Source organism: Podarcis raffonei, chromosome 11, assembly GCF_027172205.1.
Source record: "Podarcis raffonei isolate rPodRaf1 chromosome 11, rPodRaf1.pri, whole genome shotgun sequence".
Classification (NCBI taxonomy): domain Eukaryota; kingdom Metazoa; phylum Chordata; class Lepidosauria; order Squamata; family Lacertidae; genus Podarcis; species Podarcis raffonei.
This window is the reverse complement of record NC_070612.1, coordinates 3,087,480-3,111,005: the sequence shown is the minus strand read 5'-3', so window position 1 is coordinate 3,111,005 and position 23,526 is coordinate 3,087,480. Positions and strand designations below refer to the sequence as shown.

Here is a 23,526-nt window from a genome sequence, read left to right as displayed (position 1 = left end):
TGCTTTACCAACTGCACTGGCTCCAGGTGGAGTACAGGGTCAGGTTTAAGGTGCTGGTTTTGACCTTTAAAGCCCTATGTGGCCTAGGACCCTTGTACCTATGGGACAGCCTCTCCTGATATGCCCCGCGGAGGACCTTAACACCCACAAATAACAGCACTTTGGAGGTCCCGAGCCTCAAGGCTTGGTCCCAACTAGGGCCAGGGCCTTTTCAGCACTGGCCCCGATGTGGTGGAACGCTCTGTCACAAGAGACCAGGGCCCTGCAGGACTTGACATCTTGCCGCAGGCCTGCAAGACAGAGCTGTTCCACCAGGCTTTTGGTTTGGACTCGGTCTGACTCTTATGTTTCCCTCCCCTTATGGTCTTGATTTATCTGCTATTTTAAAATGAGGCTGCATTTTAAATTGCATTTTAACCTGTATTTTAAATTGCCCCCCCCTCTTTCCCCCTATTATGTTTTTACTGTGATTTTATTGGTGTTAGCCGCCCTGAGCCCGGCTCTGGCCGGGGAGGGCGGGGTATAAATAAAATTATTATTATTATTATTATTATTATTATTATTATTATTATTATTAGCTGGTTCGCTGGCAACCAAGCTATCCTTGGGGAAAATCTGTTCACCAGGTTTGGTCTCCAGGAACGGTCCCCAGGCAACACACATCCCTTGTGTTCAACCACGCTTCCCCAGCCCAGCTCCTTTCCGTCACCAAACCTGTTTGGGTTCCTTACCTAAGGTTCATATACGGGAAACCAGGCGGCAGGTCGGGCATTCGTGCACAAAGAGTCATCTCGTGGTGGTGGTCGTAGTACGGGAAATTCCTGGAATGGCAGTGGGGGAAAGAGAGAGGTTGCCATTAAAGGGCTGCAGAAAGACCTTGGCTGGCATCTCAGCAGGTGGATCAGAGCTAGAGCCATGGGAAAGAACTTGGAGGGGAAAGCAGGACACTAGAGAAGAGCTACATTGCAGGATCAGACCAAGACCCAACCAGCCCAGTGTTCTGTGCCCAAGAGTGCTCAGCAGCTTCTCACAGCCAGGGCGCAAAGTTGATGACCATTTCCTAATATGTTGTGTGTGTTGTTTTTGGTTCCCAGTAGAGGTACACTGCTTTTACACATGGAGGTTCCACTTAACTATCATGGTGAATTCACAATCATGGCTAACTGACCCCTCCCTCCCAGGCTGCTGCCCACTTAAGATACTTAGGTCCTGAATGACCTACATTGGCTCCCAGTACGTTTCCGAGCACAATTCAAAGTGTTGGTGCTGACCTTTAAAGCCCTAAACGGCCTTGGCCCAGTAGACCTGAAGGAGCGTCCCCATTGTTCTGCCCGGACACTGAGGTCCAGCTCCGAGGGCCTTCTGGCGGTTCCCTCATTGCAAGAAGTGAGGTTACAGGGAACCAGGCAGAGGGCCTTCTCGGTGGTGGCACCCGCCCTGTGGAACGCCCTCCCACCAGTTGTCAAAGAGATAAACAACTACCTGACATTTAGAAGACATTTGAAGGCAGCCCTGTTCAGGGAAGTTTTTAATGTGTGACATTTTAATGTATTTTTCATCTTTGTTGGAAGCCGCCCAGAGCGGCTGGGGAAGCCCAGCCAGATGGGCGGGATACAAATAATAAATTATTGTTATTATTAGGCAAAGAAGTGGAGGTGAAAGAACTAGGAAGTGGCTCCCGCTTTTGGGGTGTCAGAATTGAAATGTAGGAGGATGGAACGGGTCCCGTTCACAACCAGAGGTACCACTGTATTGCCAAAGAGATGACCGCTGGCATCTTCACCAAACCTCGACCGAGAGAGAGTTTTGAAAACCTTTGAGTCAAAGATGGGACTCCAGGTGCTTTAATAAAACTGTGCATGCAATTGCTATATTTGCCCGAGACGGGGTTTGTGGGAGATTAGCATGAGGAGGAGTTAAGACCACAGAGCTGTGTTGCTGATAGGAGGACTCAAGCCATAGACATGTAATTGGTAGAGAGGGCTCTGTGTGAGGTCATTTCCCCCTCAGGACAGGAGGGGAAAGGAACATAATAGTATTTCCTGTCCCCCCTCCCTCCCTCTCTTCGACCAGTGCTCGGAGCAGACATATTCAGGGAAGTTTTTAATGTGTGACATTTTAATGTATTTTTAATCTTTGTTGGAAGCCGCCCAGAGTGGCTGGGGAGACCCAGCCAGATGGGCAGGGTACAAATAAATTATTATTATTATTTTGTCTAACTGCTCCAGCTCACACACATGCATGCCTGAGGCTATTCCTTCTGTAAATGTAAGTATTTTACCCGCATAGTTTTTACTGCTGCGGTTGCTGACAACCAGCACATGGCTATGAGTAAGTAAACCCCATTTTAAACTTACTTCTCAGCCTGCTATCTGATTCTTTGTTAAGCAGGGCAAGAAAAGGGGGAACCATCTTGCTCCGCAGTTGGACTTGTTCAAAAGAAGGCTTTGCAGCCTAATTCATACGCTTTTAATTTGCTGCTAAGGATGGGACTTTCAACTCAGCTTCTCATTTAAATGCGTACAGTAAGCTGATGCTCTGTCTGTGGGCACCTGGGGGGATGAATCGCAATTCATTTATCCTCTCCTACCTATTAAAACCCACCCCACATGAGGACACCTTGCAGTGTGCACCCTGTGTGTATGTTCCAATGAGGAGCTTATGGTGGAGTCTGTGATGGCCTGGGACTTGGGATCGAACTCGGAGCCAGAGGAGTCTCAGTCCGCACCGGATCCTTTGCCTCAGGCGGCAGCTGAACCTAATCTGGGGCCTGATCCTGAAAAGCCCCAGTCTGCACAGGTTCCCCTGCAACAAACCCCACCTGGGCCGAGTCAGGGGCCTGATCCTGCCCTGGCTCCAGTTGCGAGGATGGCCTCATTGCCTTCAGCTGGGCCATCACTTACAGCTGCTCCACTACCGGTTGGGTCAGGGGAGGCTGAGGCGGCCCCTGGGTCTAGTCACCCACCGACGTCTCCTGAGCTGCAGAGACTCAGGTATGAGAGAAGGAGAGACCTGAGTACTCGCAGGAGGAGTGCTCGCCTTTGGGTGAGACAGGGAGGTGAGTCACCGGGGGATCAGGACCGGCCGCTACCCCGACAAAGATAAAAGGCTGTTGGACCCTGCCCCAGGTTGTGGGAGCAACATTGCTGTATGCCAGATCTTGCCTGTGATCCTGTGCCTGACCTTGCCTGGTTTCCTGCCTTGGCCCTGTCGGACTGACTCCTTGCGGGACCCTTGGATTCGGGACCGGACCTGGACTGTGTTTCATGGGTTACCCCCGGGCCCAGCACAGAGTCTTTTCTATGCCCCCCTTTCCAAGCCCCCCCCACAAGAGCCCTGAGGGGGAGGAGTTGGGGTGTGGTCTGCAAAACCCTCCGAACCTTACAATCTTCTCAACTAGCTGGCTGATCTGTCGCTCGTTGGTGGGCGCCCCGTCGACGTAGTAGTCCATCCCTCGCAAGCAGTAATGGCGTCCCGTGCAGGGGCTGTAGTAGCCCTGATAAGGCATCCTTCCCGGGATAGTGTAACGGTGCTGTATGGATGGAAGCTGCTTCCGAGACAAGCTGTTCAACATGTTCACCACCACTTCCCGTTCTGAAGAAAATGGGAGGGGAAGAAAGAGAGAGAGGAGAGCTTGTGCCCCTGGAAAACTAGGAGGGAGTTTTATGTGTGAGTGCCTGGAGGCGGTTGGAGGATGGATGGCGGCTAAAGGATTGAGGCTGAATCCTGACAAGACAGAAGGACTGTTCTTGGGGGACAGGAGGCGGGCAGGTGTGGAGGACTCCCTGGTCCTGAATGGGATAACTGTGCCCCTGAAGGACCAGTTGCGCAGCCTGGGAGTCATTCTGGACTCACAGCTGTCCATGGAGGCGCAGGTCAGTTCTGTGTCCAGGGCAGCTGTTTACCAGCTTCATCTGGTATGCAGGCTGAGACCCTACCTGCCCGCGGACTGTCTGGCCAGAGTGGTGCATGCTCTAGTTATCTCCTGCTTGGACTACTGCAATGCGCTCTATGTGGGGCTACCTTTGAAGGTGACCCGGAAACTACAACTAATCCAGAATGCGGCAGCTAGACTGGTGACTGGGGGCAGCCGCTGAGACCACATAACACTGGTCTTGAAAGACCTCCATTGGCTCCCTGTACGTTTCTAAGCACAATTCAAAGTGTTGGTGTTGACCTTTAAAGCCCTAAACAGCCTCGGCCCGGTATACCTGAAGGAGCGTCTCCACCCCCATCATTCTGCCCGGACACTGAGGTCCAGCGCCGAGGGCCTTCTGGCAGTTCCCTCATTGCAAGAAGTGAGGTTACAGGGAACAAGGCAGAGGGCCTTCTTGGTGGTGGCACCCACCCTGTGGAACGCCCTCCCATCAGATGTCAAAGAGATAAACAACTACCTGACATTTAGAAGACATCTGAAGGCAGCCTTGTTCAGGGAAGTTTCTAATGTGTGACATTTTAATGTATTTTTCATCTTTGTTGGAAGCCGCCCAGAGTGACTGGGGAAACCCAACCAGGTGTGCGGGGTACAAATAACAAATGATGATGATGATGATGATGATGATGACAGAGAAGTGGACACTCGGATGCAGGATGCCAGCCAGCCAGCCAGCCAGCCAAGTAAACCAGTTGGTTCAGGGCAAGAGAGAAAAGGAAGCCGCTTTTCTTGCAGCGCATAGAATTGCAGAATTGGAAGGGACCCCATTGGCCATCTAGACCAACCCCCCACAATGTAGGAATCACAGCTCAATTTAAACTAAGGGCATTCAGAACAATTGCTTGTGATGACGATAGCTGCTAGCCAGGTGCCTTTAAAAGGGATTGTTATCCAAGCTGACAGATGACAAAACTCGCCGACGGCTGTTAGGCCAAGACAGTTAAACTCTCCAGGTTCAGAGGGAGTATACTCTCAAAAGATGAGCTGCTGGTCTTTATGACCCGCCCCCCCAAAGCATCTGGTGACTGGAGAGAGAATGCTGGATCAGATGGGCTTTAAGGACAGTGATGGGTAACTAAGAAACCTGCAGGATGATGTGGAGAAAACTAAGGGAAGGGCCATAGCTCAGGCATAGACTATTAGCTCTGTATGCAGAAGGTTGTGGGTTCAATACCCAACCTTTCTGGGCAAGGCTAGGAAAGTTTTCCTGCCTGAAACCCTGGAGAGCCTCTGTCCATCAGTGCAGACAGACAGCATTGATTCAGTATAAAGCAGGTTCCTATGTTCCTAAACAGGGACGCGGGGGGCGCTGTGGGTTAAACCACAGAGCCTAGGGCTTGCTGATCAGAAGGTCAGAGGTTCGAATCCCCACGGCGGGGTGAGCTCCTGTTGCTCGGTCCCTGCTCCTGCCCACCTAGCAGTTTGAAAGCACGTCAAAGTGCAAGTAGATAAATAGGTATCACTCCGGCAGGAAAGTCAACGGCGTTTCCGTGCGCTGCTCTGGTTCGCCAGAAGCGGCTTAGTCCTGCTGGCCACATGACCCGGAAGCTGTACGCCGGCTCCCTTGGCCAATAAAGCGAGATGAGCACCGCAACCCCAGAGTCGGCCATGACTGGACCTAATGGTCAGGGGTCCCTTTACCTTTACTATGTTCCTAAACCAGGCAGGACGTGCAAGATTGCAGAGGAGTTACCGTAATTGTTGAGACGCTCTGGTTTCGGAGGGTATTGCATGGGCATCCCGCGAAGGATTGACTCTAACCCAGCCTCCTGCAAGGAAAGATTGCACAGCGTGAGCCCATTTCTCTGGGAATTATGCAGGGACACAGGCATTTGGCATGATGCAGCGCAATGCTCAAGTTCGGGACCCTGTGTCACCCCCGATGCTCCATGGAGGCGGGAGAACTGGGCCCAACTGGGGAAAGGAATTTCACGAGGAACCGATGTAAGGTTCTACGCTTAGGGTGGAAGAATCAGCTGCACAAATTTAAGCTGGGGGACGCTGTTTGACAGTGGGACAGACTCCTTTAGAAGGTCTGGGCTCTCCTTCCTTGGAGGTTTTTAAGCAGAGGTTGGTGGTCATCTGTCAGCGACGCTTTAGTGGAGCATTGCAGGAGAGGGGTGGACTAGAGGACCTCTGGGGTCCCTTCCAACTCTATAATTCCTCACCACCAGCACCTGCCGCCCAAGGCTGCTGCCCGGCTCTGTCTGATGGTGGAGCTGGCCTTGCTTAAGAGTAACCAAACAATTTAACCCCTGTGTTGCCAACAATAGTCAGTACTATCCAAGGCAACACGATGACCAAATAAAATGATACGAGATCAATATAAACTCTTTATATAATATGAAATATATGAAATCACATAAACAGAAAACTTCTGAATCTGTGGAAGTCGCAAAATAAGCACTCTTAAGGGATTCTCTAGAACACATAAAACCAAATAAACATAAGTCTTATAAGTCTCTGAAAGTCTTTGACGACTATGCAAGTCTCTGAGAGAAGCAATGTATCGGATTCTTATCTGGTGAAAACAAGCTGTAAAGCTTTGTTTATGGCGTCCAACGCTGCCAATGTAGTTCGCAAACAGACGTTGTGAACAGTGATTCCGGATATACCCACTGTTTCGTGGAATTCTTCTTCAGCGCAGCAGAAGGATACAGAATTGCTTCATAAACCCATATATATGGTGAATGGAAAAGTACTGTATTTTTCGCTCCATAAGACGCACATTTCCCCTCCTAAAAAGTAAGGGGAAATGTGTTTGTGTCTTATGGAGCGAATGCAGGCAGGAGGCTCTGCTCAGCGCTCCCTTTCATGAGCCGCATGGAGCATGTGTGCGGCTCTTGGGGGCTTTTCCCCGAGGAGGGGAAAAGCTTGCAAGCGCCACACACACGCTCCGCGCGGCTCGTGAAAGGGAGCGCTGAGCAGAGCCTGGGATGCATACAGGCTCTGCTCAGCGCTCCCTTTAAATACCGTATTTTTCGCCCTATAAGACGCACTTTTTCCCCTCCAAAAATGAAGGGAAAATGTGTGTGCGTCTTATGGGGCGAATGCAGGCTCCTTGGCTTCAGCGATAGCAACGCGAAGCCTCCGAAGCCTGCGCTCTGGAGGCTTCACGTTGCTTTCGCTGAAGCCAGGAGAGTCTGCTCTTTGAGGCTGGCGGTGGGGAAAGCAGCGCTTCCCCCATCGCCAGCCCCAGAGGATGGGGGGCAGCGGGAAGGCGAGCGACGCCTTCCCGCTACTCTCCAACCGGGGTTGGAGGCTGGTGGTGGGGAAAGCAGCGCTTCCCCCATCGCCTGCCCCAGAGATTGGGGGGCAGCGGGAAGGCGAGCGATGCCTTCCCGCTACTCTCCAACCCTCCTGTGGGCTTTTGCGGGAGATGGGGGAATTCCCCCACCTCCTGCAAAAGCAGGCAAAAGCCGTGCGCTCTTTAAAGGGGCTCCGCGGCTTCTGCTGGCTTTTCTAGGAGGTGGGGGAATTCCCCCACCTCGTAGAAAAGCCCATAGGAGCTGCGCAGCCTTTAAAGAGCGCGCCGCTCTTGGGGGCTTTTCCCCCCAGGAGGGAGAAGGGACAGACTGGCCGAGTCCGTCCCTTCTCCCTCCTGGTCGAAAAGCCCGTAGGAGTCGCGCACGGCCCCTGTGAGCTTTTGCGGGAGGTGGGGGAATTCCGCCACCTCCTGCAAAAGCAGGGAGAAGGTCTTGGAGTAGCGCACAGGCTGTCCGCTGCTCCCAGAGCTGCGGGGGGGGGGGGGTAAATCATATTTTTTCCCTTGATTTCCCCCCCGAAAGCTAGGTGCGTCCTATGGGCCGGTGCGTCCAATAGGGCGAAAAATACGGTAATTTTTTTTTCTTGTATTCCCCCTCTAAAAACTAGCTGCATCTTATGGACAGGTGCGTCTTATGGAGCGAAAAATACGGTATAACAACAATTGCTATGGAGCAGTGGTCATAAGTCAGTGGTTATAAGACTTGTGTTTATTTGGTTTTATGCTTTCTAGAGAATCCATTAAGAGTGCATATCTTGTGACTTCCAGAGTTTCTGTTTATGTGATTGCCTTGGATATTACTTGCTTAAGAGTCACCTTGTTTAAGAGCGGTTTCCCTGCAGCCCGGCCCTCTGCCACTCTGCTACCAGGTGTGCAGGGGCAGTTCCTGTCCACAGCAGGATGCCTTCTTTCGGACCTGCACCCCACCCCGGATCTCCGCGGAGTCGCAAGGCTTACCCGAGGGATCCGTGGAAGGTATGTGGTGTATCGATTCCACGCCGCGCTGTTGTAGGGCCCCGTTCTCCACGTTGCGTACCTGTTGTCACCGATGAAGACTGGGTTGAACCTCTCTGCGATTTAAAAAGGAGACGGGAGAGTTTTGCAACCAGGGTTGAGGATGGAAAGCCCAGAGGGGGCAAAAAAAGAGGAAGGAATGTGCCACTGAAGACCAAAGCGTTTGCTATACAAATCTATGGCGCCACTGTGCTGGCCATACCATGAGCAATTCTGGTCGCCTCGCCTAAGAATGGATGCTGTAGAATTGGGAAAGGGTCACAAAAGGGCCACCAAAATGATCGAGCGGTTTCGGCAACTCTGCTAGGAGGAAATGTCACAGCTTTTGGGACTTCTCTGTTTAGAGCAAAGAGGTGATGTTGTTGTTGTTTAGTCGTTTAGTCGTGTCCAACTCTTCGTGACCCCCTGGACCAGAGCACGCCAGGCACTCCTGTCTTCCACTGCCTCCCGCAGTTTGGTCAAACTCATGCTGATAGCTTCGAGAACACTGTCCAACCATCTCGTCCTCTGTCGTCCCCTTCTCCTTGTGCCCTCCATCTTTCCCAACATCAGGGTCTTCTCCAGGGAGTCTTCTCTTCTCATGAGGTGGCCAAAGTATTGGAGCCTCAGCTTCAGGATCTGTCCTTCCAGTGAGCACTCAGGGCTGATTTCCTTAAGAATGGAGAGGTTTGATCTTCTTGCAGTCCATGGGACTCTCAAGAGTCTCCTCCAGCACCAAAATTCAAAAGCATCAATTCTTCGGCGATCAGCCTTCTTTATGGCCCAGCTCTCACTTCCATACATCACTACTGGGAAAACCATAGCTTTTACTATATGGACCTTTGTTGGCAAGGTGATGTCTTTACTTTTTAAAATGCTGTCTAAGTGATAGGAGCGTGTAAAAATTCTGTATTGCATGGAGAGAGCAGATGGAGAAAAACTTCTCTCTCTCTCACGATGCTGGAACTCAACAGGGACATCCAATGTAGGCGAATGATTTAGAACATGTGAAATTAAGTGCGTAAAAACGGCTGCCTCTCTCAGCAGGTACTTTTTCTTTTTTTAATGCATCTTATAGAAAATTATGGGACGCAGGTGGTGCTGTGGGTTAAACCTCAGAGCCTAGGACTTGCCGATCAGAAGGTCGGCGGTTAGAATCCCCACAACGTGGTGAGCTCCCGTTGCTCAGTCCCAGCTCCTGCCAACCTAGCAGTTCGAAAGCACGTCAAAGTGCAAGTAGATAAATAGGCAGGAAGGTAAACGGCGTTTCCATGTGCTGCTCTGGTTCGCCAGAAGCGGCTTAGTCATGCTGGCCACATGACCCGGAAGCTGTACGCTGGCTCCCTCGGCCAATAAAGCGAAATGAGCGCCGCAACCCCAGAGTTGGTCACGACTGGACCTAATGGTCAGGGGTCCCTTTACCTTAACCTATAGAAGATCATGTTCCCTCTCTACTCTCAGGGGCAGGAAATGCCTGGGAATAAGAGTCAATGGGGATCACAGGCTGGTTTACCAGCTCTGTCTGGTTCACCAATGATGGCCGTTCCTGGACAGGAATAGCCTGAGAGCACTGTAGTCCATGCCTTCCAAACCTCAAGGCTGGATTACCAATGGGATCAAGTTACAAATCAGAATCTCTTTTCTGGTAACTTGTATGCCTAATCAATGCCTGCTTTTAACCTTTTCAAATATGGATTTCAGCTGTATGGTTTTATGCATACATAATTGTAAATTGCTTTGACATTTTTTAAAATGAAATTGCTGTTGTTGTTGTTTAGTCGCGTCCGCCTCTTTGTGACCCCATGGACCAGAGCACGCCAGGCACTCCTGTCTTCCACTGCCTCCCGCAGTTTGGTCAAACTCATGCTGGTAGCTTCGAGAACACTGTCCAACCATCTCGTCCTCTGTCGTCCCCTTCTCCTTGCGCCCTCCATCTTTCCCAATATCAGGGTCTTTTCCAGGGAGTCTTCTCTTCTCATGAGGTGGCCAAAGTCTTGGAGCCTCAGCTTCAGGATCTGTCCTTCCAGTGAGCACTCAGGGCTGATTTCCTTCAGAATGGAGAGGTTTGATCTTCTTGCAGTCCATGGGACTCTCAAGAGTCTCCCCCAGCACCATAATTCAAAAGCATCAATAAATATTTTTTTAATAAGTCATAGAATCATAGAATTGTAGAGCTGGAAGTGACCCCTAAAAGCTTCCCAGGTGTCAAAAAGGGTTATTTATGTATGCCACTATGGCGGCCCGTGTTTTGTTAGCCCCAAAATGGAAATAAGCGAGGTCCCAACCAAAGAAGAATGGCAACTTAAACTGATGGAATATGTGTAGCTTGCAGATCTAACTTACAGAATAAGAGAACAAGAAGAACATTCGTTTAAAGAAGATTGGAAAATGTTTCTTGAATATATGGGGGAGGGAGATGTGTACACTTGAAAACGTCGGCAGCATTAAGATAAATTCAACAGTGTAAATAAGTTTTGATGGAAGTAATAATGGAATACTGAACGGTTTAGTTAACATAAAATATGCAGAGATTTACGCCATGCAAAATGAACCATGGGAAGAGAAGAAGGGAAGTCATTGATATTTTAAGGTTGTTTAAATGTATATTCTAAATTGCAAAACCAAAAATTTAACAAATATATCTATGGAAGCAACCCCTTGTGCACAAGTAAGTGAAACGTACCTTCCTCCCTGGTCACCCAATATTTGTACGGCCGGTAAGCTGTTGGGTCTATGCAGTTCTTATAGGTGTATTCCTGCACTGCCTTCTTCACCATATTCTCCAGGCGGTTTTGGTCTATCGGGTGGTCGATTCTGGGCACGCTCAAGCCCTACAAGGCAGAAAAAAGACTCATGAACTCTCGGTTGCCCTGTTTGGGGGTGTTGGTGATGTGGTGGCCCTGGGCAACTCACTTCCTGCCGGGCTGAAGACCTCTCCAGGGGTTGTTGCTGGACTCGCAACCATCCTGGCCCATCAGCCAAATTGGCTAGGGGCTATTAGGAGCCTGATAACCTTAAGGTCCATGAATAACAATAGTTTATAGGTCCTGGGCCCTATGGAAGTCAGACTATCCTCCACCAGGGCCAGGGCCTTCTCAGTGATGGCTCCGACCTGGTGGAATGCTCTGTCACATGAGACTAGGGCCCTTCAGGATTTAACCTCCTTCCATTGGGCCTGTAAGACAGAACTATTCCACCTGGCCTTTAATCTGAATTCAAGCTGATTTTTTATTTCCCTTCTCTTCCCTCCCCCTCCCCTTTTATGAAGATCACCCTCTCTGAGACCCCACAGCTAATTCTCCCCTGGCCTCCTCGCTGGCCCAAGTAGGACCAATTCAGCCAGCTAGCCCTGGGGATCATCTAATGCTTATTAGATGGATTTCCCCTAAATTGATTTCTGAACTTTGAATTTTATTGTTATTCATGTTTTTATACTGTATTTTATGCTGCTTTTACAATTAAGTGTTTTAAATTTGTTGTTAGCTGCCCTGAGCCCGGTTTTTGAACCGGGAAGGGTGTGGTATAAATAAAAAATTATTATTATTATTATTATTATTATTATTATTATTATTATTATTAGGCAACTCTAGCAGTGGCAGGTCAGTTGTGTTGGCTATTTGCAGACCAGTTGCACTGCAGAAGGCGTGCTGGGGAGACCACACATTACAAGGAACACAAAATAACTTTAGCTAGGTTTTAATAACGAAAACAAAAAATCCTTTTACATTAATTATAATATATCACTAAGCATGACCCATCCACCAACCCAACCACCAGGGTACTGAGAGAACTAGGTGCTGCTCTTGATATAAAAAGGTAAAGGTACCCCTGCCCGTACGGGCCAGTCGTGTCCGACTCTAGGGTTGTGCGCCCATCTCACTTAAGAGGCCGGGGGCCAGCGCTGTCCGGAGACACTTCCGGGTCACGTGGCCAGCGTGACGAAGCTGCTCTGGCGAGCCAGCACCAGTGCAGCGCGCGGAAACGCCGTTTACCTTCCCGCAATAAGGCGGTACCTATTTATCTACTTGCACTTAGGGGTGCTTTCGAACTGCTAGGTGGGCAGGAGCTGGGACCGAAAGACGGGAGCTAACCCCGCCGCGGGGATTCGAACCGCCGACCATGTGATCGGCAAGTCCTAGGCACTGTGGTTTTACCCACAGCGCCACCCGCTCTTGATATACTATACCCAATTGCTGACACAGCTTAATTAACACAACTTAACAGCACCTGCTACACTGCTTCACAACTGTAAAACTGAGTCACGTTATTTGCTATGGCCCTTAAAGAAATACACATCTTGCGGAAGAATAATGAACCTTCAAATTTAAAGAGACCATTCAACAAGCTGATCAAAGTGGTTGAACGCATACGGATCTCCTCGGTAAACTGGTCCCAAGTTGTTCCTTAGAAAAGCAACTCTTCTTCGAAAAGTTCCTTTGTGTCCTCACCACCCCCTTGACGCTGGACACACATCAAGATTTACCTTGGACACGAGGTGACTCATGTCGCCCATACTGAGATTGGGCTCCTTGTAGGAGTTGTCGGTGCGGCATGGCACGCGGTAGGAGTCCCTGTAGGTGCTGATGGGGGTGTCTGTCTTATGCGCAAAGATGAACATCTCGCCACAGGTTGGCCTTCCCTGAAGATTTCCGTCTGGGGCCTAAACTAAACTCTCCGCTACGCTCAGGGTTTTCTAGCAAAAGGGCTTTTTCCTCCCCGTACGCCAAGCTAAACTAAAGGGTCCACTAAACAGCTCGGTGCGAGTTTAAGGTAAGAAAATAGAAAGGGGACGCTTTGCACTCTAGTAACAAACTACAACCTGCTAATGGCTCTCTAAACTCACAGCCTCCCTCCCTGACACTGACCCTGTTTGCATCAGCTGTGATGTCACAGTCAGGGAGGGGGGCATAATACAGGTGAGCTAAAAAAATGGCGGGGGTGTCAGGCATGGGGACTGTGTCAAAGGGCTCGAGAACAAGGAGAGATTTTCCCCTGGAGTGTAAATGCATAACAAGAACCGCCACCGCCCCCCTGCTTAGATTGGGCCAAGTGTCCATTGAGTCTTGCATCCCAGAACCATCGAATTGTAGGGTCCCTAAGAGGCGTCCAGTCCAACCCCTCCTGCGGTTTTGTACAAAATGCTCAGTTAATACAATACACTTTTGCACCTCATTTTCACACAAAGCAGGTCCAACAAGCTATATCCAGCCCTTCCAATCTGTTTTAGACTTCTGCCAGCTGACTTAATTGCACGTTGCTAATTTATACATAAACCCTGCATGTCGTATGAAAAAGGTCCTACTGTGGCTTTCAGATCAATAATGCTAATAAAAAAACACCTTAGGTTTATGATCTAAAAGGCACGAAACAGAAAGAAACATGGATGGGGAGGGAGGAGGAAAAAACAAAACCCACACGGCATTTCTTAGCTGCAAAGGTCTTACAAGGGCCAGCTGGGTTGGGAAGCAGTTTTTTTAATAAGCTGCTCTGCCTAGTATTTAAGTTGGATAGTATAGTTTCAGAGTGATATATTTAAGCTAGATTTTTTGAATTACTTCTCATTGGAGTAAGAGGCAAGCGTGAGGGGACACAACAGATTATAAACTCATGAATGGCATGGAGAAAGTTGATAGAGAAGGCTTTTCCTCCCTCCTTCATAATGCTACAACCCGTGGATATTCCACAAAGCTGAATGTTGGAAGATTTAGGATGGATAAAAGAGAGCACTTCTTCACCCAGCGCAGAGTTCACCTATGGAACTCCCTCCCACTGGAAGCAGCGATGGCCACCAAACTAGATGGCCTTAAAAGAGGATTAGACAAATTCATGGGGGAAGAGAGGGCTACTCCCTTTCTCCTCCTGTGCTGGAACTCCTATTTGGGGACTTCCCTGGCTTTTTTCTGGCCCGTGTAGGACCAGTCTGGATAGTTAGCCTTGGTGAAGACTTGACGTTTTCATCCCCAAAAAAGTTTTTGATTAAGTTTCCACTGAAATGAGGCTGCATTTTAATGTTTTAATGTTGTATTTTAATCTTGTTTTTTAAGCTGTATTTCAATCAATTGTTTTTATATTTGGTGTTAGCCACCCTGAGCCTGGTCTTGGCTGGGGAGGGCAGGGTATAAATAAAAATTATTATTATTATTATTATTATTATTATTATTATTATTATTATTATTACTCATGGCTAGTAGCCGGGGTGGCTCTGTTCTGCATCCCCAGCAATGCTTCTGAATACCATTTGCTGGAAGCCACAGGAGGGGAGAGTTGCCCTTGCGCTTGGATCCTGCGTATGAGTTTCCCACAGACGATGCTGCACAAGTTGGGCCATGGGTCTGATCCAGTAGGGTTATGCTCCTCTCCCCAAGATACCCTCGCAAAGCCACTTCCGTCCTGCAGAGGAGGTGGGCTTGCGGGCGTCACGGCACAGCGTGATTGGGGGAATCCCCGGCGACGTCATCCCCTGGCCAGCAAATCGGCTGGCTTTGGGGGCGTGGCCTGCCCTATTTAAGGCAGGACGCAACCGGTGATCTCCCTCTTTTCCCGCCTACCGGCTGTTCCTGCTTTCCCCACCCTCCCGCCGTATAAGGTTTCCGTTCCTTGACCTTGCTATGGACCTTGGTCGGTCGCCGTTGAGGGGCCTGGTAGGAATTTTCCCACTAGGCAAATTGGCACCAGCCACTTGGTTTTCACCCACCTCATAGCAAATCGTAACAACTTTCCTGGTATTGGCGGTTAGGCATTGGTATAGTTCTGTAGATGGAAGAGGGGAGGTAACGCCATCACCTGCCCCACATATTGAAGGGTAGTCCAGTAAAGGATTCCAGGGGACGTAGCCCTGTCCAAAGCCTAAGAAGGTGAGGGCCTAAGGCAAGCCCTCTATCCGTGACCCTGAGGGGGTTCCTAGTTGAGGTGCATCAGGAGGACTCCCCCTAAAGGTAAAGGTAAAGGGACCCCTGACCATTAGGTCCAGTCGTGGCCAACTCTGGGGTTGTGGCGCTCATCTCGCTTTATTGGCCGAGGGAGCCGGCGTACAGCTTCCGGGTCATGCGGCCAGCATGACGAAGCCGCTTCTGGCAAACCAGAGCAGCGCACGGAAACGCCGTTTACCTTCCCACCAGAGCGGTACCTATTTATCTACTTGCACTCTGACGTGCTTTCGAACTGCTAGGTTGGCAGGAGCAGGGACCGAGCAACAGGAGCTCACCCCGTCACGAGGATTCGAACCGCTGACCTTCTGATCGGCAAGTCCTGGGCTCTGTGGTTTAACCCACAGCGCCACCGGCGTCCCTAGGACTCCCCCTACTGGTGGTTAACCCTTCCCAGACTTCAAGCGGACGGGCTGAAGTCGGATATAGTCGGTTAGGACCAATGCCTAAGCCAATACCGCTCATCACCTGTAACCAATAAAGCTGTGGCCTTATTTAGCCCATTAACCTTAATAATTGTGTCATGTGTCTTTACTTCCACAGGGGGAGGGACGGGAACTCGCCATGTAAGAGAGAGCCTTTACCGATGCTTCGCTTTCCCAAGCCATCTGGGTGAAAGCCAGACCCAGCAGAATTAATCGGAGCTTTGAGAAGCACACAGATCTGAGAGAGGAAGGAGGAAAGAGCGCGGTCCTTTTTCCAGCTTGCTCCTTCAGCTCCACAAAGGGAATGTGCTGATGATCTGGCAACCACCTCAGCACTTGGGGACCTAAAGTTGGAAGGAGTGACTGGTCCGTGTGCGTCTCAGAGCGTTTGCAAGCGTCAGGGAGAGAACTGAAGGGCTAAGTGTTGGTGACACCTGCCCTATCACAATGTCTCCCAAACTTCTGGTACTTGAAGCAATGTGTCCCTGTCCCCCCAGTTAAAATTGAAGGTGTACCTCCTTCTTCACTCAAAAAGATACAGAAATAATAATAATAATAATAATAATAATAATAATTTTTTATTTATACCCCATCCTTCCTGGTTAAAAAACCGGGCTCATGGAGGCTAACAACAAATCTAAAACACTTTAAGACACTTAATTATGAAAACAGCATAAAATACAGTATAAAAACATGAATAACAATAAAATTCAAAAATAAAAAATCAGAAAATCCCCAGGGCTAGCTGGCTGAATTGGTCCTACTTGGGCCAGCGAGGAGGCCTGGGGAGAATTAGCTGTGGGATCCCAGAGCGGGTGATCTTCATAAAAGGGCAGGGGGAGGGAAGAGAAGGGAAATAAAAGATCAGGCTGAATTCAAATTAAAGGCCAGGTGGAATAGCTCTGCCTTACAGGCCCAACGGAAGGAGGTTAAATCCTGCAGGGCCCTAGTCTCATGTGACAGAGCATTCCACCAGGTCAGAGCCATCACTAAGAAGGCCCTGTCCCTGGTGGAGGATAGTCTGGCTTCCTTAGGGCCCGGGACCTCTAAACTATGGTTAGTCATACTAAGTCAAACTAAGGTCTCTGTGGGGCAGACCAGGAGAGGTGGTCCCGTAGATACAAGGATCCTAAGTCCTAAACCTAAGTCCTAAGCCTAAGATATGAGATCGCCTTACCCTGTGTATGCCTGCCATCACTTCAATTGGTGAAATAATTCCCATTTGACATTTGGAAGAACTTGATCTTTCATTGGGCAGCCTGTACCCTTTGGAACTCCCTGCCTCTTGATTTCAGCTAGTGACCTTCACTGAACTTTTTCTTGTTCTTTTTTGGTGCCTGCTAAGAACAATCTTGCTTAGACGAGCCTCCCCAGAAGTTTAGGAAGTTGATGCGATTTTTAATGTTTTTAGCCTACTGTTGTTTTAGCTTTTTGAAAGTTTTCCATTATTGTTGTTAAGTTTTCTTATTTATAATTTTGTTGTTTCATCTTTCTGTAAACTGCTTTGAGGGGTTTTTGGGGTGGTTTTTGTTTTTTGTTTTACAACCAAGGGGTGGTGTATAAATTTTATGAAACAAACAGTAAATAAATGATTATATATTTTTATGGATCGGCCCCCAGAGCAGTCAGGCACAGCTCCTCCTATGAGACAGTCTTGCTAAAATGACCTATTAGCCTCCTGCCTGTGCTCTCAATCATAGAGCTATGGGACTGGTCTGGACTGTATATTTCTATGCAGGAAACCTGCTGTATGCAAAACCTACTAGACCACTGCTTCCCAAATTTGGGGGGTCGGAGAGGAGGACGCGAGTGTGCTTTTAAGGTCAAAGCATTCCTTACAAACTTAAACCACTGTGGAAGTTATTTCCTTACTCTGCCCAGCATTGAGTCAACTGACTATATAGCACATAGTCACAAGAAACAAGTTCCGCAGCTAAGATAATTCAGTGCATCCGCCTTATTTGTCTGTGGACATCTGCTGATGAAGAAAAGGAGTTCTGCTTGTTTCGTTTTGTTTAAAAACTGCAGCAGGGAGCTGGATTCAAGGTCAAGTCTGCAAGGCACAGGAGCCAGCTCACCAACCTTCCCAGTTACTGCTACACGGAGCAGTTGTTATTCATAGTTTTCCCCTCCCAGTTTTGAAATACGTACAAACTTTAACCACATTAATGTATGCCCCTTCGTCCACCCCATCTTCCTGGGCTTGTTTGGCACCATAATGCATTCAGTAAACTAAAACGTGGACACGCAAATGTTATTTTTGCTGCATAATTTTGTGGCTGCCTTTGTTTTATGGCGTTTCTGTGCAACATCTCGTGGCTGAGTGGAGTTTTGAGTTGTTTTACTGTTGTTGCTTTTTTATAGCCCTTCACAAATGAAAGGCAGTGTATAAACTAAGCAAATAAACAAATGCCAACTCACACAAACTATGAAAAATGCCCCCATGGTTGCTATTTTAAGCATAGCATGGTTGCAATTTTTGAGGCATTTGGGTCACGAAAGCTGCACTCTTTGGGGCTAGTTTGTTAATTGCATTTATATCTTTGGGTCCTAGTCTGAAACTTTAACTACTGCACCACACTGGGGTTGCGGTTATGTGGGTTGTCATTGCCATTAACGGTTTTTAAATTAATTGTGTGGTTTGAATTTGATACTTATCCGACAAGTTATAGCGCTTTGGTCTTTGTTTATGACATACTGTGCTCCTTTCAGCTGCTGTCAGCTGAACTCGGGAACTCCTGAGTGGGCCTGACTCTGGCAGCGCAGCTGGCATTGGGTAGCAGATTTAAACAGTGCAAAATTCAAGCTGGACTTGCAAAGGAAGAAGCAGGCAGCTTTACCTGCAAGGAGGAGAGCATAGCAGGAAGGAAACAGCCCTGCCTATCAAATTGGGACCCCTGTCAGGCCTAAGATGTCCTGAGGTTCCCCACCTGTGATTGATGCTATGCCGCCCTGGGCTCGAGATTGGAGAAAGGGGAGGATATACAAAAATATATATAAAATATCTAGCTTGTTGGCTGCCCAGTACAACCCACTCCTGCGATTCCTGCATTGCAGGGGATCGGACCCTTTGAGTCCCTTCCAACTCTTCGGTTCTGTGATTCTACGGCCTACCTTACAGGGTTGTTGTGAAACACCGTATTTTTCGCTCTATAAGACGCACCAGACCATAAGACGCAACTATGTTTTGGAGGAGGAAAACAAGAAAAAAATTTTCTGAATCCCAGAAGCCAGAACAGCAAGAGGGATTGGGCTTCTGGGGTAGCCTCTTGCTGTTCTGGCTTCTGGGATAGCCATGCGCAGCCTCTCCCGGGCAGCGGGATGAAGGCTCCCCCTGCCCGGAAGAAGCTGTGCGTGGCTAAGCCAGAAGCCAGGACAGCAAGCGGGAAGCCTCAACGCGAAGCCTCCTGAGCACAGCAGGAGCGCTCCTGCTGCGCTCAGGAGGCTTTGGGTGGCTATCCCTGAAGCCAGGAGAGCAAGAGGGATCAGTGCGCACCAATCCCTCTTGCTCTCCTGGCTTCAGCGATAGCTGCGCAGCCTGCATTTGCTCCATAAGACGCACACACATTTCCCCTTACTTTTTAGGAGGGGGAAAGTGTGTCTTATAGAGCAAAAAATACAGTAACTGCATGCAATACTGCCTAAGGCATCTACGAGTAAAGAATACACGCGCAATGGGTTTGGGAGGACAGGCCCAGACAGGGGGGGGGGGCCATATGGGCTACTTGGCCCGGGCCTCCAATTCCAAAGGGGGCCTCGGTCAGCATATTTACAATTGTAGGGGATGCACTGAGGCGAATGTGGAGGCGCAAAGGCGGCGGTGGATTCCCTGGGGCCCTGGCTGGCAGCGCAAGAGAAAAGCTTCCTGGCGTCTGGAGCGGGGCCTGCGATCGGCTCCGCAGAGGAGCGCGGAACGGGCGCCGGGTAGGTGGAGACAACCAAGGCTCCATCAGCCAGCGCGCCGTGAACATGATGCTGGACCATGTTTTTCATGCTGTTAAACGTTGGTGAGTTTTTGTTTGAAATCTTGTTTGCCAAAAATTAAAACCACACGTACCTCAAAGATAAGTTTGTTGGCTATCTTATCACTATTTTTTTTTTTTTGAAAATGATGAAAAATTGATGGAGATGTGGCCATTTGTTTAAAATTTTGTTGACTAGGCCAGGAATATTACTTACACCTGAGGAGTACATATAGCTCAATGAGGATAAAATTTGGTGGTTTTTTTTAAAGAAATAGTGGCTTATGAGCAATAGTGGCTTTCTCACAAGCATACGTCTTTTTTAAGAGTAGAATAAGAAGATGGAGAAGTTTTAATTATAATTATAATTTAATTATAAATAATAGTCAAAGTTGTCTACTTAAAAATAGATTTTTAAATACATTATTGAACTATTAAAAATTGTATAATACACTTTAAAAAGAAGAATGTATTTATTGTAAAATGTATTTAAAATTATAATACATTATAAAAAAATTACATTATATACTTACTTATTTATAAGACTTCAGTTATCCCCAGGGTAAAAAAAAAGGGGGGGCACATTATCTACCTGGCCTGGACCTCTGCCTGGCTCTGCAAGGCCCTGTGGGAGGACCTAGTAAACAAGACTGAAGCCAAGTGCACGGTTGCTGGAGAAGCATTGCTTGACCTGGACCACCCCACTGAGGCTAGCAGCAGAACTGGGAGGAACTGGGCAGGGTGGCGTGGCTCATGCCTTCCTAGGTGCTGGTTCTGGGAGTAGGGCTCTGGCATGATCTAGAAAGCTGTGATATCAATGTAATAGCTAAACGAAATAAATAAGTACTAGTGGGAAGGCAGGTGTTGCTCGATGAAAACCTAGCAAACATGGGGGGGGGGTAGCACTGCATCGTGTACCACCAGTGGGGGTGCGGTTTGGCAGCATGCAGGCTGGGAAACTTGCTTAGGAACAGAGCCTTGGACAGAAACCACTTTTCTGAATGAGCTTCGCATCAGAGATCATCTCAATTTTTACTGCCTGTGCGCCATCTACGCAGCAGAGGGCGCCGCTTTCCCAATGACAGACCAGAGCCCAGAAAGGTTTTGGTGTTTTCCTACGACCATCTTCATCTTTCCCTGCGGAGCCAGCTCCCTCTCCCATTCCCAGACTTGCTGTAGTGGGATCCCCAGGCCAAACGGCAAAAGCCCCCCAAGCCCCCAGCCACCAGATCTCTCTAAGCTGGCATGTGCAATGCGAGCGACATCATGGGATGAGTTTTTCCAGCCACCCCTTTGGAAACGTTACAAGAGGCTGTTTCAGGAGAGGGGCTCTGAGCACTGCCACGGCCAAGCTCCCTTGGTATTTTTGCTATTGCCAAGAGGCATGGAGCCATAGAATGTTGATAATGCAAGCTTGATACATTTATAGTACCGAAACATTGAGGATTTTTAATGTTGTGATATTTGCTATTACGTTGTTATGAAATTCTTTTTCCAGTAGTTGGTGCATTCCTGTTATAAGCCATGTGCGCAAAGGTAAAGGGACCTCTGACCGTTAGGTCCAGTCGTGGCCGACTCTGGGGTTGCTGCGCTCATCTCACTTTATTGGACAAGGGAGCCGGGCTACTGCTTCCGGGTCATGTGGCCAGCATGACTAAGCCGCTTCTGGCGAACCAGAGCAGCGCATGGAAACGCCGTTTACCTTCCCGCCGGAGCGGTACCTATTTATCTACTTGCACTTTGACGTTCTTACGAACTGCTAGGTGGGCAGGAGCAGGGACTGAGCAACGGGAGCTCACCCCGTCATGGGGATTCGAACCGCCGACCTTCTGATCGGCAAGCCCAAGAGGCTCTGTGGTTTAACCCACAGCGCCACCCTTAAGCACTATTCTTTTTGTGGAAAAGCAGGATACAAATAAAATTAATGATGAGTGCCTTATTCATGCCTGTTGTCATAAGCTCAGGTTGGGTGGGGAGCCCACCTTGTCCCAAAACTCAGGGGGAAGCCTGCTCCTCTCAAAGCCTATTAATGCACAATTTCCCTTCCTTCTCATCATAACTCTCTTCAAAGCTCTTTGTTCCCCCCGTGCAAGGCCTCTGGCTCCATCCCCTTAACCCCCCATTGCTAGCTGCAACCTCAAACTCACAGAATGGATTTAAATAGCGACAAAGGTAAGGAACCTGCTGTTCAAAGTTTCCCTGGGGCAGCTGGCTGGACACAGTGGGAGACCCAGCAACTCTCTGTGGCTCCTGAATCCCTTGCAGCCAGGAAGCCTTGTTAGGACCCCTTTGTGCAGAAGCACTATTGCCACATGGGAGTTTAACCCAAGAGCCCTTGCTGGATCAGGCCAGCGCCCCTTCGGGTCTAGTGCCCTTTCTTCCAGCAGCCAAGCAGAGGCTCAGATGGGAAGCACGCAAGCAGAGCGGGAGCACAAGAGCACTTTCTCCTTCTGTAGTTTCCAGCAACTGGTATTCAGAGGTATCCTGCTAATAGCCAACAATAGAGCATTCTCTGCCATGAGCTTGTCCGATCCTCTTTCAAAGCCAACCAAGTTGGTGGCCATCTCTACTTTTAATCATACCTTGGAGAGGTCAAGGTAAGGTAAAGGACCCCGGATGGTTAAGTCCAGTCAAAGGGGTGTGGTGCTCATCTCGCTTTCAGGCCGAGGGAGTTGGCGTTTGTCCACAGACAGCTTTCCGGGTCATGTGGCCAGCAGGACTAAACCGCCTCTGGCACAACGGGACACCGTGACGGAAACCAGAGCGCACGGAAATGCCGTTTACCTTCCCACCAGAGTGGTACCTATTTATCTACTTGCGCTGACGTGCTTTCGAACTGCTAGGTTGGCAGGAGCTGGGACTGAGCAACGGAAGCTCACCCCATTGCGGGGATTCGAACCAACGACCTTCCGATCGGCAAGCCCAAGAGGCTCAGTGGTTTAGACCACAGAGCCACCTGTGTCCCTCGTTCCTTGGAGTGCTGCTAGTGTTACAAGGGGGGCGGCGGACAGTTTCCTTTGTGCCATGCATAATTTTACACACCTCTGCCATGCCTCCTCCTCCCCTTTCCTTTCCAGCGGTTCTCAACCTGTGGGTCCCCAGATGTTGTTGGACTACAACTCCCATCATCCCTGAGCTCTGGCCTTGCTAGCTAAGGGTGATGGGAGTTGTAATTCAACAACATCTGGGGACCCACAGGTTGAGAAAGGCTGCTTTAGACCAAACCCCACCCGTCCAGCGTCGTACCTGCGTCAGGAACTTGTTTTCACTCCACAGGGCCAACGGAGCCTCATCGTAGGCCTTCTTCATGGTATTCGGAGCCCTGTAGGAGTCCGTGTAGGTGCTGATGGGGGTCTTGGTTTTGTTGGCGAAGAGGAACATCTTGACTCAGGGACTGGCAGATCTTGGAGAACTTGGGAGTCACTGGGATAACTGGTGGGGTACACTTCATCAGAAGGGACGTCTTGAGCCTCAACTTCATCGAGTTCACGGATCTCCCCCCCGCTGTTGCTGCCGTGAGTGGTCAGAAGGGGAGAGGGGCTCTTCATGCCGGTGGGGCAAAATTGGTGAGTGGCTTTTCTTGAGGGTCATAGCCCCTCCCAGCAGCCAGCCTCTTGCATCACGTGTGATGTCACAGTTGGCAGGGTCAGTGCTGCAGAAGTGGGGGGAGAAGGCCCAGACAGGCATGGAGCTAAGGGCCAAAGGAGTAGTGGCTGGTTCTGTGGCAAGGGGTGCTGGCTGGCTCACTTAGAAACTGCACCTTGCTGCCCGCTGGAAGCAGGGGGAGGTCCCGTCTCCCACTGGAGGAGTCCTGCCTTGGAAATCCTCTCTCCCTCCCTAGCAAGCGATCTACTTCCTAGCTGCACATTGCATGCTCTCCTGTTTATCACTGTTTTTAAGCTCTGAAGTCACTGTCGTGATAGGCAGACGAGATGCTAGCAAAACCTGTAGCAGAATCTCTCCTATCCAAAAGCACTTGGGTCATGCAGACCTAGAAAAGTGAGGTCAAGGAGAAGACTCT

General features: G+C 49.3%; 1 protein-coding gene across 3 annotated transcripts in view; it reads right to left on the bottom strand.

Annotated features, from left to right (window-relative positions):
- C11H9orf24 (chromosome 11 C9orf24 homolog) overlaps positions 1-23,109 on the bottom strand; it is a 28,735-nt gene extending 5,626 nt beyond the window's left edge. The window contains exons 1-6 of one of the 3 annotated variants that reach the window (XM_053408463.1): positions 22,752-23,109; positions 10,876-11,023; positions 8,157-8,269; positions 5,628-5,703; positions 3,381-3,594; positions 732-821 (exon numbers count right to left, since the gene is read on the bottom strand). In XM_053408463.1, the coding sequence (XP_053264438.1) occupies positions 732-821; positions 3,381-3,594; positions 5,628-5,703; positions 8,157-8,269; positions 10,876-11,023; positions 22,752-22,886 (776 nt within the window). In that variant the 5' untranslated portion in view covers positions 22,887-23,109. Of the gene's footprint in view, positions 1-731; positions 822-3,380; positions 3,595-5,627; positions 5,704-8,156; positions 8,270-10,875; positions 11,024-12,675; positions 13,032-22,751 lie in introns of those variants that run through there. The other 2 variants (XM_053408465.1, XM_053408464.1) reach the window with 2 other exon arrangements.
- Positions 23,110-23,526: the final 417 nt, after the last annotated feature.